The 12500-nt window shown below is 40.8% G+C and overlaps 2 protein-coding genes and 1 long non-coding RNA gene across 6 annotated transcripts in view; 1 reads left to right on the top strand and 2 right to left on the bottom strand.

Moving 5' to 3' along the window:
• The window catches only part of LOC134189107 (pulmonary surfactant-associated protein D-like), a 7268-nt gene extending 6533 nt beyond the window's left edge, over positions 1-735 (bottom strand). For all 3 annotated transcript variants that reach the window (XM_062657344.1, XM_062657351.1, XM_062657359.1), the window contains exons 1-3: positions 660-735; positions 514-597; positions 409-444 (exon numbers count right to left, since the gene is read on the bottom strand). The gene's annotated coding sequence lies outside the window, so the exon portion shown is untranslated. The remainder of the gene's footprint in view (positions 1-408; positions 445-513; positions 598-659) is intronic.
• Positions 736-1704: 969 nt separating this feature from the next.
• Positions 1705-4274, top strand: LOC134197034 (uncharacterized). Its single transcript, XR_009972592.1, has 3 exons — positions 1705-1849; positions 3682-3805; positions 3994-4274. It is a non-coding gene; the product is annotated as an uncharacterized LOC134197034 (long non-coding RNA).
• A 4944-nt stretch (positions 4275-9218) lies between these two features.
• Positions 9219-12500, bottom strand: part of LOC134189603 (uncharacterized) — a 5768-nt gene continuing 2486 nt past the window's right edge. For both annotated transcript variants that reach the window (XM_062657927.1, XM_062657936.1), the window contains 8 exons: positions 12370-12493; positions 12098-12298; positions 11790-12001; positions 11648-11724; positions 10165-10315; positions 9940-10107; positions 9705-9800; positions 9219-9592 (listed from right to left, as the gene is read on the bottom strand). In XM_062657927.1, the coding sequence (XP_062513911.1) occupies positions 9745-9800; positions 9940-10107; positions 10165-10315; positions 11648-11724; positions 11790-12001; positions 12098-12273 (840 nt within the window). In that variant the 5' untranslated portion in view covers positions 12274-12298; positions 12370-12493 and the 3' untranslated portion in view covers positions 9219-9592; positions 9705-9744. The remainder of the gene's footprint in view (positions 9593-9704; positions 9801-9939; positions 10108-10164; positions 10316-11647; positions 11725-11789; positions 12002-12097; positions 12299-12369; positions 12494-12500) is intronic.

Genomic DNA, 12500 nt, shown 5'->3' with positions numbered 1-12500 from the left:
GTTGTCAAAGCTAACAGGCATGGGTTTAGCACTTTAGTGCTTCTTCACAATGTAAGTAGTGTACTAGTAGGAGTGTTTCACTACACATAAAACAGCTGCAACATGCTCGAGTCTAGTATTTAGAGAGAAATGATCATATCACCTTACTTTATTTATCGCGCATGCTGGACCTTGGTCAACCCTGCCAAAAACCAACATGCAGCCAAATGTGTGAAAATACAGTACTTGGTCTCTCAAATGTTCAACATACTGACAACCATTATAATCCCCATTCTACTCTATCCTATAGTCTCATCTAACCAACCCTCACATGTTATCTCATCAACACTCCACTCACCCACTTCTCCCATACATTTTCTATCATAATGACTAGTACCTCAATTGATATATTCTACATCCATCACTCACCTGTCTTCCTGGAGGACCAGGAACTCCGGGAACACCCTACAAAAGACCACAAATGCTCACTCAATACAACTTGATCATTACGACAAGAGATCAAACACACACTACCGGTTCTCCCTTGCTTCCAATGCACTCCACATCAACAGAATACGATGGCGGCACGCATAATGCCAAGATGACTAACACTACCAGCTGCAACATCACCAAACCAATGAGCAAATGATACAAGTTGAAACTAATACAACAAGATCTACTTGCTTGTCCACTCATATCAGCAATCTTCCCACCTATTGTCTGCTTGCTGTCATGTCCGTTCATTTACACACTATCAATAGAATGATTAATCAGAGGACGGTCAAGGTAAGTGTAAGTGATGTATAATCTATTTCCACTAACAAACATGACAGTCTCCACATGCTATTGCCATCCCTCTATGTCATCGATCAGCAGCAATGATGTAAATAAAGTGCCAATGGCTCCAGGAGACTAACTAAGTCAAATCCTCCCAAACATCTACAATGTCTCATTTCCATTATTGCTGCTCTAACAGCAATTTTCTGTTCAACTTTTGCTTCATCCAACTCCATAAATTTCTTTCAAGTTGAAATTAAGCTGCAAGTTCAATATTCAGTCAATGGTGTTGATTTCATTTGTAGTTCAACCAGAAGTTGCTTGTGTCAAGTAGGTGTGGCATATTGTCTCAATCATAAACATTAGCAACAAAACATTTGTAAAAAATAAAGATAGAAATGTTAGATGAAAACGCACAAACATTGACTTTGAAATTATGTTTTCAATGATAGATTCACAACAACAATGATGTTTAATTAATAAGCTATTATTGTGTCACATCACACCACTCCCAGGGACGTAGCCAGGAATGACATAAGTATGGAAAGAGGTTTAAACGACGCCTAACAACCACGCCTACAACGGAAAAGTGGAACCTCGGAGTTCCAAACGAACCAAGAACCCTTCCTGAGCTGTCTACAGTAGCCAGCACACAAATTATGTACGTATCTGTACGAGCAACATGGCGAACAGTCTATATTGCAAGGGTTTACACGTGAAATGTCTGCTAAGCCCATCCAAGTTCGTACGAATCAACTGCATGCTCAACGTCCTTTCTATTACAACGTGTTTACATAAAATACTTGCCTTCCGCTTAACAGCCATCGTTAATGTTTCCGACGTCCTTCTCTTCACATCATCTTGAAAGCAGAGCAGATACAAAAGTGCGCATGCTCCTTTGCTATGCTAATACGGGACTTGAGTGAACAATTTGGAGAATTAAGAATACCAGCTGCCAGAGAATAGACGTCGTGTTGCATTCTATTTGTTGTTATGCTTGTCCACTTCTCATATTGGCTTGTGTTCTGAATTACTATCTACTTGCCTACCCGGAAATGGAGCGTCTGAATTAATCCTCCAGAGCATATTGCAAGTTAGTATGCATGTAAATTGTTTTTACAAGTCAATATGTACTAAGTCTATGCTGCAGTAAAATTATACATGTATCTCAGCAGTTACACCGCGGGTGGGTCCATGTTGAGTTTGAAGCTGGTGCTAGAGCTGGGGCTGAGGAGGCTCGGACATCCCAACTTTGATTACAGTACAACCTCTATTTTTGTAAGCAAACGGTACCCTCGTAGTTCATATACTCTGATGTCCTTTCAAGCCCGCCCCCAACTTGTGAGTTGCTCCACTGTACCTAGAACAACAGTGAGTGAAAATCTAAGTTACTTTCTGAAGAGTGGTCCGGCCAGACCAGTTGGATTGGCCGCAATACAACTCTGCAATTTGTGGTTTAGGATGATATTACAGCTGTGTTTATGGAAATCAATAAATTGTTTACCTGATTAACTCCATGTGCTAGAGTTAGTAGCACATGCTGGCCAACTTGACGACTAGATGAGTACCCAGATGTGGGTGGTATTAGCTACCCGATCCACATAGGTTAGTGTGAAAACAATTACAGTCTATATATTAGACTGGTGTAGAACTAATAAGCAATGGAACAACTGGATAACAGCCATGGGTTTTAACTTTAGCACTTTAGTACTGCTTTATTGGATATAGTGTTGTATGTGCTAATCATATTTAGTATACAGTTGACAACTTTATAAGTTTGTTGAACTATATAAGAACATTAAATTTTTTGGATTTTTTCATTGTCTGTACAAAATTTAAAATATCTTTAATATCAATAAGCAGACAAAAGGCAAACAAACAGACATATGACAATCAGCACTTATTGTAAAATACACTTCATGAATGTAGTGACTGTATTGTGTTCTAGTAAGTCTGTACCTTAATCTAACGTTCTAATTATAAAGTACTTCAGCATCCAAACTACGTAGTCCAAGCAGATTTTTATGGATGCAGTCTGTAAACCTTGATGCTCTTCTGGTATCAGAGATCGAGTACTTCTCTTCACTTCATCCAACTGTGAGAGACGCATCTGACTCAAACTGATATCCTGCAGCCCAATAACTTGTTGTGCTGGCTGTGAAGCCCTTGTAGTAGCATCGCAAGCCAGGCTCTTCCGTGCAGTCGCTGAGCTAATTAATTAAACGCACATGAATCACACGAGGAGGAGGAGCTTTTGCCGGAATTGCTCTAGCACGAAAACAAGTCTATGCTCTCTTTGCTATTAGTTTCAGTTGTTCAATGCACGTTTTCAACTCTCTGATGCTTGTGAAGACTGAGCAACAGAAAAAGTTGTTTTAGCTATTTCCAATGCTTCAGTCTAGGCTTGACTTTTGATCCATTAAATCTTACAATCTCGCACTGACACTTGAGCATCATGATTCTTGTCTTGGATGCGGTAGTAGTTGGCTCTATTTTGATCTTTCTAGCGTTCTTTCGTGATTTGTGATATGCTTCCCAAACACGCGGATAATTGCTGGAGGCGATTTAAAATGTTGCAATTTTTTGAATTTTTACGTGCTCTACATGCAGGAAGTGGACTATTATTGGCAAGTATGATGTATCTGTTGTCTGTAGCTATTGACCGAAGTGTTGTTCTTCTGGAGTATAATGTGTATGTTAACTATTGGAAAAATGCAAGCAGCATACTACAACAGATGAGAATAAGTAATGCTTCAGGTCAAAGCAGCAGCATTAACAGTGTAGCTGTATGTACTTAGTCATAGTAACGCATCAATTTTTACAACAAATAATTTCTGAGTTTTGTTTGAACAGAGTGAGTGGAATGGGCAGTTGCTGTTGAGATGTCCTCTGAGTTGGCTGATGTCTATGTGCTTGCTTTTTTAGAGCAGAAAAATTATTAGTAGAAACAAAGAAACAAGACGTTGTCAAGGAGAAGAAGAAAGAAAGACATTTGGAAAGAGTTAGTAAACTTCATGAGTTGCAGGAAGCTGTAGTTCAAGAGGGTCAAGTGAGATATGACTTTGTGCTACACACACACACACACACACACACACACACACACACACACACACACACACACACACACACACACACGCACACACACACGCACGCACACACACACACACACACACACACACACACACACGCACACCACTAAGCAATAAGTTTTCATTATTGTTGTCTGTGGCTTTGTAGGATGAAGAAGACTATATTACCACAGGAAATCTGGACGAAAAGATTGCAGAAGCATTGGAAAATCCAAAGGATTACAACTTTGTGTTCACTCGATCAGGTGAAGTGTTGACTGCAGAACCACGAAAACACGACTTATTGCCAGTACAAGGATGGTAATATTGATGTTTTGATTACTAATTTATTCTGTATCTAGACTTGTGTGATCAGTAGCTATAACATTTATATTTACATTTTGTGATGTTGAAATGAGCAATTGTAGTCCATATTGTATTTTGTGTTATCTAAATACCTCAAATGCTGTTCATTTGCTGTTCTAGATTATTTGTATTGAGCAGGTTATGTTAATTGTATGAAACGAGATATCTGGCATTTTGTGTTGTTTTATTGCCTAACAGCCAGGAGTTTGTGCTGTATGCAAGGCAAGTAAGCTAGTATGTACATACTGTAGGTATAGGTTATCCTATGATTATCGTGGTATATGGCTTTTTGCCTTCTCAACGAATATTACAAATGATGCTCTTGCAAAGCCTTCGCAAACGTATGTCTACACTGTAGGTATACTCTGACCCATTTAGTAAAGTATGCAGGTACTTGAGTTCAACTTAGATTGAGCAAGTAGTTCATCTTTCAGTTTCTGTTTTCAGGGCCATAGGAACGAATCCAAAACCAGTCTGGCCTAACGCGCGTTAAGCTACATTCACAATATGAGCTTGCAGCTGATCGTCGCGTTGCGTCGCGTCGCGTTCCAACGCGTGGTCAATTCACAATACGTGGTGCGTTCTTCGGTCACGTTGTGCAATCAGTTTAGCGCGCGGTGCCACAGTCGGGCTATTCTCACGTTGACAATGGACGAATTAAGTCTCGCGTAGCCATAGATGCATGGGAAACGCCGAACACCTTCAATGAGAAGTTCAATGTCTAGATCCTTCATGATCTAACAACACGTGTCCTGTACCTCGTAATATATTGGATAGTGTAAAGGCGTCAAATCCGGTTGGACGCAAGAACACTTCCGGCTGGACCCTGAAATAGAACTTTGTTCTATCCTCGCGTCGCGTCGCGCCATTCAATTCACAAATAGGCGGCATGCTTTGACGTCAGGCGACGCGACGCGACGGTCAGCTACGCGTCGCATATTGTGAATCAGCCTCTAGTAGGACATTGTCAATGACTGACATTTGAACCAGCAGAGATGTGACAAAGGATCTCCAAGGGAGTATATCGATTATGTTGAGACAACAGTGTCCTCTAGCTAAACTATTGGATACCAACTAAGATTACCAGTCATGCAATACACACACTGGTCGCAAAGAACTTTCTATTGTGGACAGCATGTTGGCTGTACATCCAGTTGCGTCATGACCTGACAATAGGATTCAATGAACATTTATTGCTAACTAGCTATAGTATACATGGCCCGTCCTTCGTACGGGCAAGATACTGTAGTGTAAAGATAAGTCTGTGGATACGTCACGTGCAATCTTTGTTGCGAGGTCCCGGATATGCTGAATGAATTCGAATCTTGCTTTTCGCGCTTGTTTCGATCGAAATCGACACACTCCCCGTGTAGCGCTTGCTGCAGAAAACGTGTAGGTTGGATTCGGTGCAAATGCAATCAGAATTTGGAGAGAAACGAAAGCGCTAGAAGAGTAAGTTTCGTCGGCAAGAGATATTCGATCGCTCGAATTAAGCTTTGCGAAGGATGACGATGCATACGGTCTACACAGGACTGGCGTGGGCATGTGTTCGAATGAACCGGAATGTGTAGCGTTTGCGTCGTCGAGAAATTTTACGCGTGGGTCGACCCCTCGAGAGGGGACCCGGTGCATAATTTTTTTAATTTTTTTACGCAAACCTCTCCCTGTGCGTGCCGAGTGTGCGTGCCGATTTCGGTTGCGAACGGACAAAAGACGTGGCCCCCAAACGCGAACACACACACAGACAGACAATTTGAGCTTTATATAGTAGATAATATAGAAATGGAACTAAACAGAAATGAAAAAAACAAAAATTAGGGTTGAATGGTCACACTACAGTCCAACATACACAGTCACAACTACAATTACTATTAAACATGATCACATGGAGAGTCATTTGACACTCACACTTATCACTTAATTAATTGACATTCTCATTCTCAACAACATGCTTCTAGTCGATCTTAAAAATACCAAAAACTGAAGTATGAGAGCCCATGTGGTGTAGATTTCCAACACCATGTATGTCAACGCTATCACCTTTTTTCAGCTGCTGAAGTAGACCAGCATGCTTGGATTTGAATTTACTGTGATGATGGTAGCTTGCAATGTGCAAAACATGATTGCCATTTACTCTGATGTACGGTTGAATGTGATTGCCACTATTGGCATTTAAGTAGAGATGTGTATAAATATAGTAAACACCATCAGATGGAATTGTAAGAGCTCCATTGCTGTATGTGATGGCACCCAGTAAGAATGATGGACTGCTTGTTTGCCAGTACGTTATCACACCTCAACACAACAACATGTAGTACATCAATATACACAACATAATAAACAACACACAACAACATACAACAACAAAACACACTCACCTGATATAGTATGCCATCTGTATGATGATCCTACAAGATGTGCTGCAACAGTCACTCTACTCTCATTCTTTGTCCACTGCAACAACCATCAACAATCAGTCCCACACAACTCTACTCACTTCACCTCTCTTTGCTTGTCTACCTCTTCTTTCCAATCCTCCAGTTCTTTCATCTACCAAACGAGCACATGCTCTACATTCACGACAAACGCCATCTCACCATACAATAACCATCCCTACCCTCTCTGCCAGTCCCTTGACTGGAGAAAAATAGCGTTTCAACACATCTTCACTCATCTAACACACACTCAAATACAAAAACCACACCAACAATCACAACATGCAAATCTCATTCACCTCTGGACCGGGACGACCTTGTGGTCCGGCTTCTCCCTTTGCTCCGGGTAATCCACGATCACCCTAATATGGTAGCAAACTCACATCAAATCTTACATCTTACCCACATCAAAGGCTGGTGCATACTTACCCTAGGACCTACTGAACCTTGTATACCGATTTCTCCCTTTGATCCTCTAATGCCTTGAGGACCTCTTGGACCCTACAGTTGTGTGTCTTTACGTACATTTCTAGGCTTTTCAGTCCATTGACGCAATTATTTACCTTTTTTCCTGGACTTCCCTGTTAAAATTGACATCAAATTTAATAAACTATCTAGAAGATCGAATTGCAGTGTTTAGATTACTTTCTCTCCTTTTCCGCCAATGCCAGACACGTTGTCAAGACGCACCATCTTGATACAGTAAGGACATTTACTAAAGTTGATAGAACGACGGAATGAAATGGTCGACATAAAATTACCTGAGTTCGTTTGAGATAAGACTTTAGAGGTTGACAGACTTGAACTTCTGGATCTTCAGAGTTTGTAGAATCTCCAGTTTTAGGAGTTAATGATCTACAAACAACAACGTTAAGTTAATTAAAATAAACGGAAAGTTAATTATCATTTAATTAATTCTACATACCCGACGCCGAAAAAGCAGCAAACAGTTGCAACGAAGACGATAATGTTCATGTCGCTCTGCAATCAGAAAACACAATGACACAACGCGTCGCGATCCCTCATTTATGGGTAGAAATTGCGTGGGTGTATGTGCACCTGATCTGTTTAGTATGCACAATACCGTGACTTGAGTGGGTGATTAGCTAACTAGAAAACGACACGTCGTGACCAAAGTACACATACTCGATGAAACGAGTCGTCTATCTAGCGACGTTCCGGTCTGTAGATGTAGCGTATAGTGCGGTGCAATGGTACAGAAACCCGGTGTACTAATTAGATTAATTAACTTGCTTTCTGTAATCTCGCGTAGCCATGCACACTCTATGCTGTACCCGCCATCATACCGTACCTCCGGCGAGAAAGGGCATTTGAAGTTCTCCGACTCCAATGACTCCCCTGCATTGTGGGGGACTAAATACCTCTTTAGTAGTCGACATCGATGCCTAGGATGCCTAAATATAATGAATAGAGAAGCACTACAGTGCTAAACCCTCGGCTGGTGTACATGCACACGACATGCTAAGACATGTATGTGTACAGTGTACGTATGGCAGCTGAAAATTGGGAGGCACGAACGCTCATGAATGACACCATTGAAAAATCCCCTCACGTGGTGGTTACGCCTACCGTATTTACCAGCTATCATCGTGTAACCGCAATCATTTATGTCCACAGCTAAATAGGCATAGGTTGTCGTAATAAGGTGACCAGAGCCATAAACATTATTAATGTGAGAAAACATGCACGTGCAAATGATTAGGCGTCTCTGTTTGCTCTGACTTTTCTAACAATAATTAGCCACGCACACCGAAAATTCAAGCTGGCAAGCTGCAGAACTACTCTATGCAGAAACACTGTGGAAAAAGCCAAATGTTAAAGGCCATCTTCGCCTTACGTGCTGGAGTAACGCGCGCGTTCACTAGACGTCTGATTGTTGGTAGGAAAACATGCACGTTACAGAGGTGGAGTCTTATGATGACATCACGTTCGTCTATTGGTCGGTAATGACAGCACTTCTCGTCTATTGATCGTTAATCGAGTATAGATATGGTTGTACGGTCGCAAGTCAAACGACTACTATACCCTGAGCCTGGACATCCGGGCCTCGGGTAATAAGTAATCACGCCTTCACGTCAAGGGAGGTAGGACATGCTAAGCGCATATGACTAGAGCGGACATCAAAGTCGTTTTTAGTAGTAAGACTGATGTCACCACGTGTGATTTCTGAAGATTCTTTCTGATTACCTGATAATTAATTAAGCCCACTGTTGATGCGGAAGTCACTGGTGGAAGCTGATAATGAAAGGCAGCCAGCTCAGTAATGAACTTCTTCCCAGAGTGCGCGCCGGCATGTACACACACACACACACACACACACACACACATACACACACCACACACACACACACACACACACACACACACACACACACACACACACACACACACACACACACACAATTCCCAGTTCACATAACCCAAAAGACTGTAAATACAAACCCAAACATATTTGATATTATCAAATAAATGTATATCAGATGGGGTGACGTCTCATTACTACATACTGATGGGCTCTCACTCTGTCTAAAATAGATAGATTTAGCTTGGACTTCAGGGTAAAGCCAGTCAGTGTGATACAGTAGATGGATATGTTACTAGCAACAATTAGGAAATCCTTGAGTCAATGACATCAGTCTAGATACAATAGAAAAATGTAAAAAACTTAACTGAAATTCAAGTCCTTGAGTGTATGTAATTCCATCCAATTTCACTTTTGATTTAGTGCCTTCTTCACTGCTTTCTCTGATGCCTGCACCGACACTTGCTTGTCTGCATGCTTCCAGGAGTATTGCAATAGTTGCCTTCTGCTCTCGTTTTCTCCACAGTGAGAAGACATGTATGAGGCGAGCAGCCTAGTTACGGGGGGGGGGGGACGACGACGATCTTTACGACTCCAAGACGAATACCAATCTCATACCAATGACTTCTGACATCCATGCCAACCTATAACAAAGAGAGATAATAAACATAAAACGTGACTTTTACTCTATTTATCATCAATCCACAGTTGAACTATACAAATCCAACTATCATCTGGAATCGTGACTGTATTTACCTCAAGAAACTGTAAATCAGACACAATTGATTGCAAGTCTCTAACTTGACAATCTCCTCGTCTTCGCAACACAGACTGGCCGAACTGAAGGATGTTCTAAAAAATGTAATAAACACATCAACATACATTTAAATGATGAACAGGATGACTGCACAGTTCTAATTGAAATCAACCACCAACTTTGCAGCAACAACTAACAGAACAACAAAACAAATTGTTTTGTGCAAATTTATACCTTTCTCTATTCCTTGATCTACTACTCCTGGTAGCATGCTGCTGTCACCCTCATAATCAGGTAACACCTTTGCAGACAGATCAATGAAAACGTGTACAAAATATCCCAAACGAGTTTGACCATCTGAGGAAAATATGTGTATCTCCACTCGATCAGCATGTGGCCAAGCTACATACAACAATCAAGGTAAACACATGGCTATCATGTCAAACGTATGTAACTTACCAGGAGTAACAGTTTCTATTGTACGACTATCCAGCCTTTCTCCTGGAACTTCTTCAACTGTCTGACCTGTAGTATCTATGTACCGGAAAGTACATCCTGTGTAAGGAACTTCACTTCCAACAAGAGGACGAACTAGCAATGAGCTTTTCTCCTGAGAAAGAAAATACAACAGAGATGTCAAAAAGGAACAAACAGACAAAATAAAGAAATAAGAACTCTTGAGTCACATACAATCTCTTGTATTATTTTTTAATAGTATTGCTCTCGTATTTTATTATAATACCAATGGAATATGTGGTCCTAGTTACCTGCAGTCTGAAGTGATAAAATTGATAGTATCTCTTAGTCTACTAAGGTAACATACAGCCTACAGTGGTATGAGTTGTTTCCTAGGCTAATTACTACACCATTAAGTCTGTGGTGCTATAATTAATACTAAATGTACTGTAATTACATACACTGATCACCAGCACAGGGTGGTCCTCAAGTTTGAGGATAAATTAGACCGCAAACCACGCCCATTTCTCACATGCAAAGCCACGCCCGTTTTCCAGTTTTCTAAATTTTCAGCTCGCAGTTTGTAGACATCTAAGTAAATAGTATCAATTTTAGGTTACAAATAGACTGCGAGACTGAGTGCTATCAGTGTGGGTATAAAGTGGAAATACTGTTACAGTCCGTGCCAAAAAGGTTTTCATGGCTCGCTGCGATCGTCAAATGAAATGGCATCTCGATGACAAAAGAATCTAGAAGACCAATGCAGTACAAACAGTGTTGACCAATTTTAGCATTTCGTAATATAGCGAGCAATATAGAACTATAGCTATAGAGTTTAGCTAGAATAACATGTAGAGAAAGTACAGTGGAGTGCAAGAAAATCATTAGGTAGCTATATAGCGGAGCCGCAGGAGATTCCATTCTCTGGTCAATCGGGTTGTTGACCTTAACTAGACTTATTTGAAAAATAATTGATGGATAGGCTTCTACATGCCTTTTTGATGTGGTCTTCTTTGACTGTGCCAATGCTGGATAGCGTAGTAAATGCCTCAAATAAGTGCATGATGGTCATGCACACTTTACGTGTCCACGACTTCTCGGCACGAGTTTTATGATATTAAAATGATGATGTGTATTGTCAAAGAAATACGGTCAAAAATTAGTGTCGTCAATCGTCACCATACTACTCTGAGATTAAGCAAACCGTCACTGTTTAGTAACTTAAGATTATAGTTCTGCCTGAAAGGGAGTGACCCGCCTAAAATGTTTGAGGGTTATAACCTCCCCCAGTCCCCCTCCCCCAGTCCCTCTCCCCCAACGCTACACTGGTGCACTGATGGTGCCGGGGCACGCGCGCGCGCACACACACACACACACACACACACACACACACACACACACACACACACACACACCAATACTATAAGCTCTCTCTGTGCATGCCAATGCTGAGACTTAATTGACTACAACCAACAAACATTCTTACTTGAACTTTGCTATAACTGGGACCGACAGCACATTGACTGACAGTGTGTACATTGGCAGGTTGTTGTAATATTGATCCTAAATGTTATTATACACAAACAATTGTGTAACAAACTTAAATGATTCAAAAGTAAATAACAAACTTTGTGATGAAGTACTATCCCTTTGTGATGTTGATGAAGATGTAAAGCCACAAGAATGTAGACCCTCTTCGCTACAAAAGTAGGATGCTTCCTGTTCTTCATCTGGAAGAGAAGGAGAGTGAGAAGGTAAATGGGAATTTGGCAAATCAGCTGCTGTGGATAGTTTGTGAACTGCTTTCAGTGTGAGGTAAAACTCCACCACTTTGCCTTGTCTTTTGTATTCAACAAGTATAGGAACAATTAGGACAAGAAACATTTGCTTCAACATCAAATGTGAAAGAATGATCGTGATCAAATGATTGACTCACAGATATTCAGTTGGATACTGCACTTCTACAACATCTCGCCACAATGACCATTTGAGTTTCTCATACAAATTCTGACTGTAGATTTTGTTGGGATGATTTTCATGGAGCCAAACTGCTTCAATGTTGACAGCTTCAAAGAGAACTTTTTCTGCTTCAATGTTCTTCCCTTTTCTCATCAGACATTCTGCAACCCTTTCAATGCTGTACAAATCAAGACACACTGATTCACAAACATACCGATTTAACATTTACTATAGAACATTTAGACATACCAATTGCTGTATCAGGATGTTTCTTGTGTAGTGAATGTCTGACTATGGCAAGAGATTCTCCAAATGTTTTCGCTTTTATCCAAATGTCCAGCTACCAGTAAATAATATCCAAGTTGACTAACAGCTGAGAA

Source organism: Corticium candelabrum, chromosome 1, assembly GCF_963422355.1.
Source record: "Corticium candelabrum chromosome 1, ooCorCand1.1, whole genome shotgun sequence".
Taxonomy (NCBI): domain Eukaryota; kingdom Metazoa; phylum Porifera; class Homoscleromorpha; order Homosclerophorida; family Plakinidae; genus Corticium; species Corticium candelabrum.
This window is presented reverse-complemented; position numbering and strand designations above follow the sequence as displayed.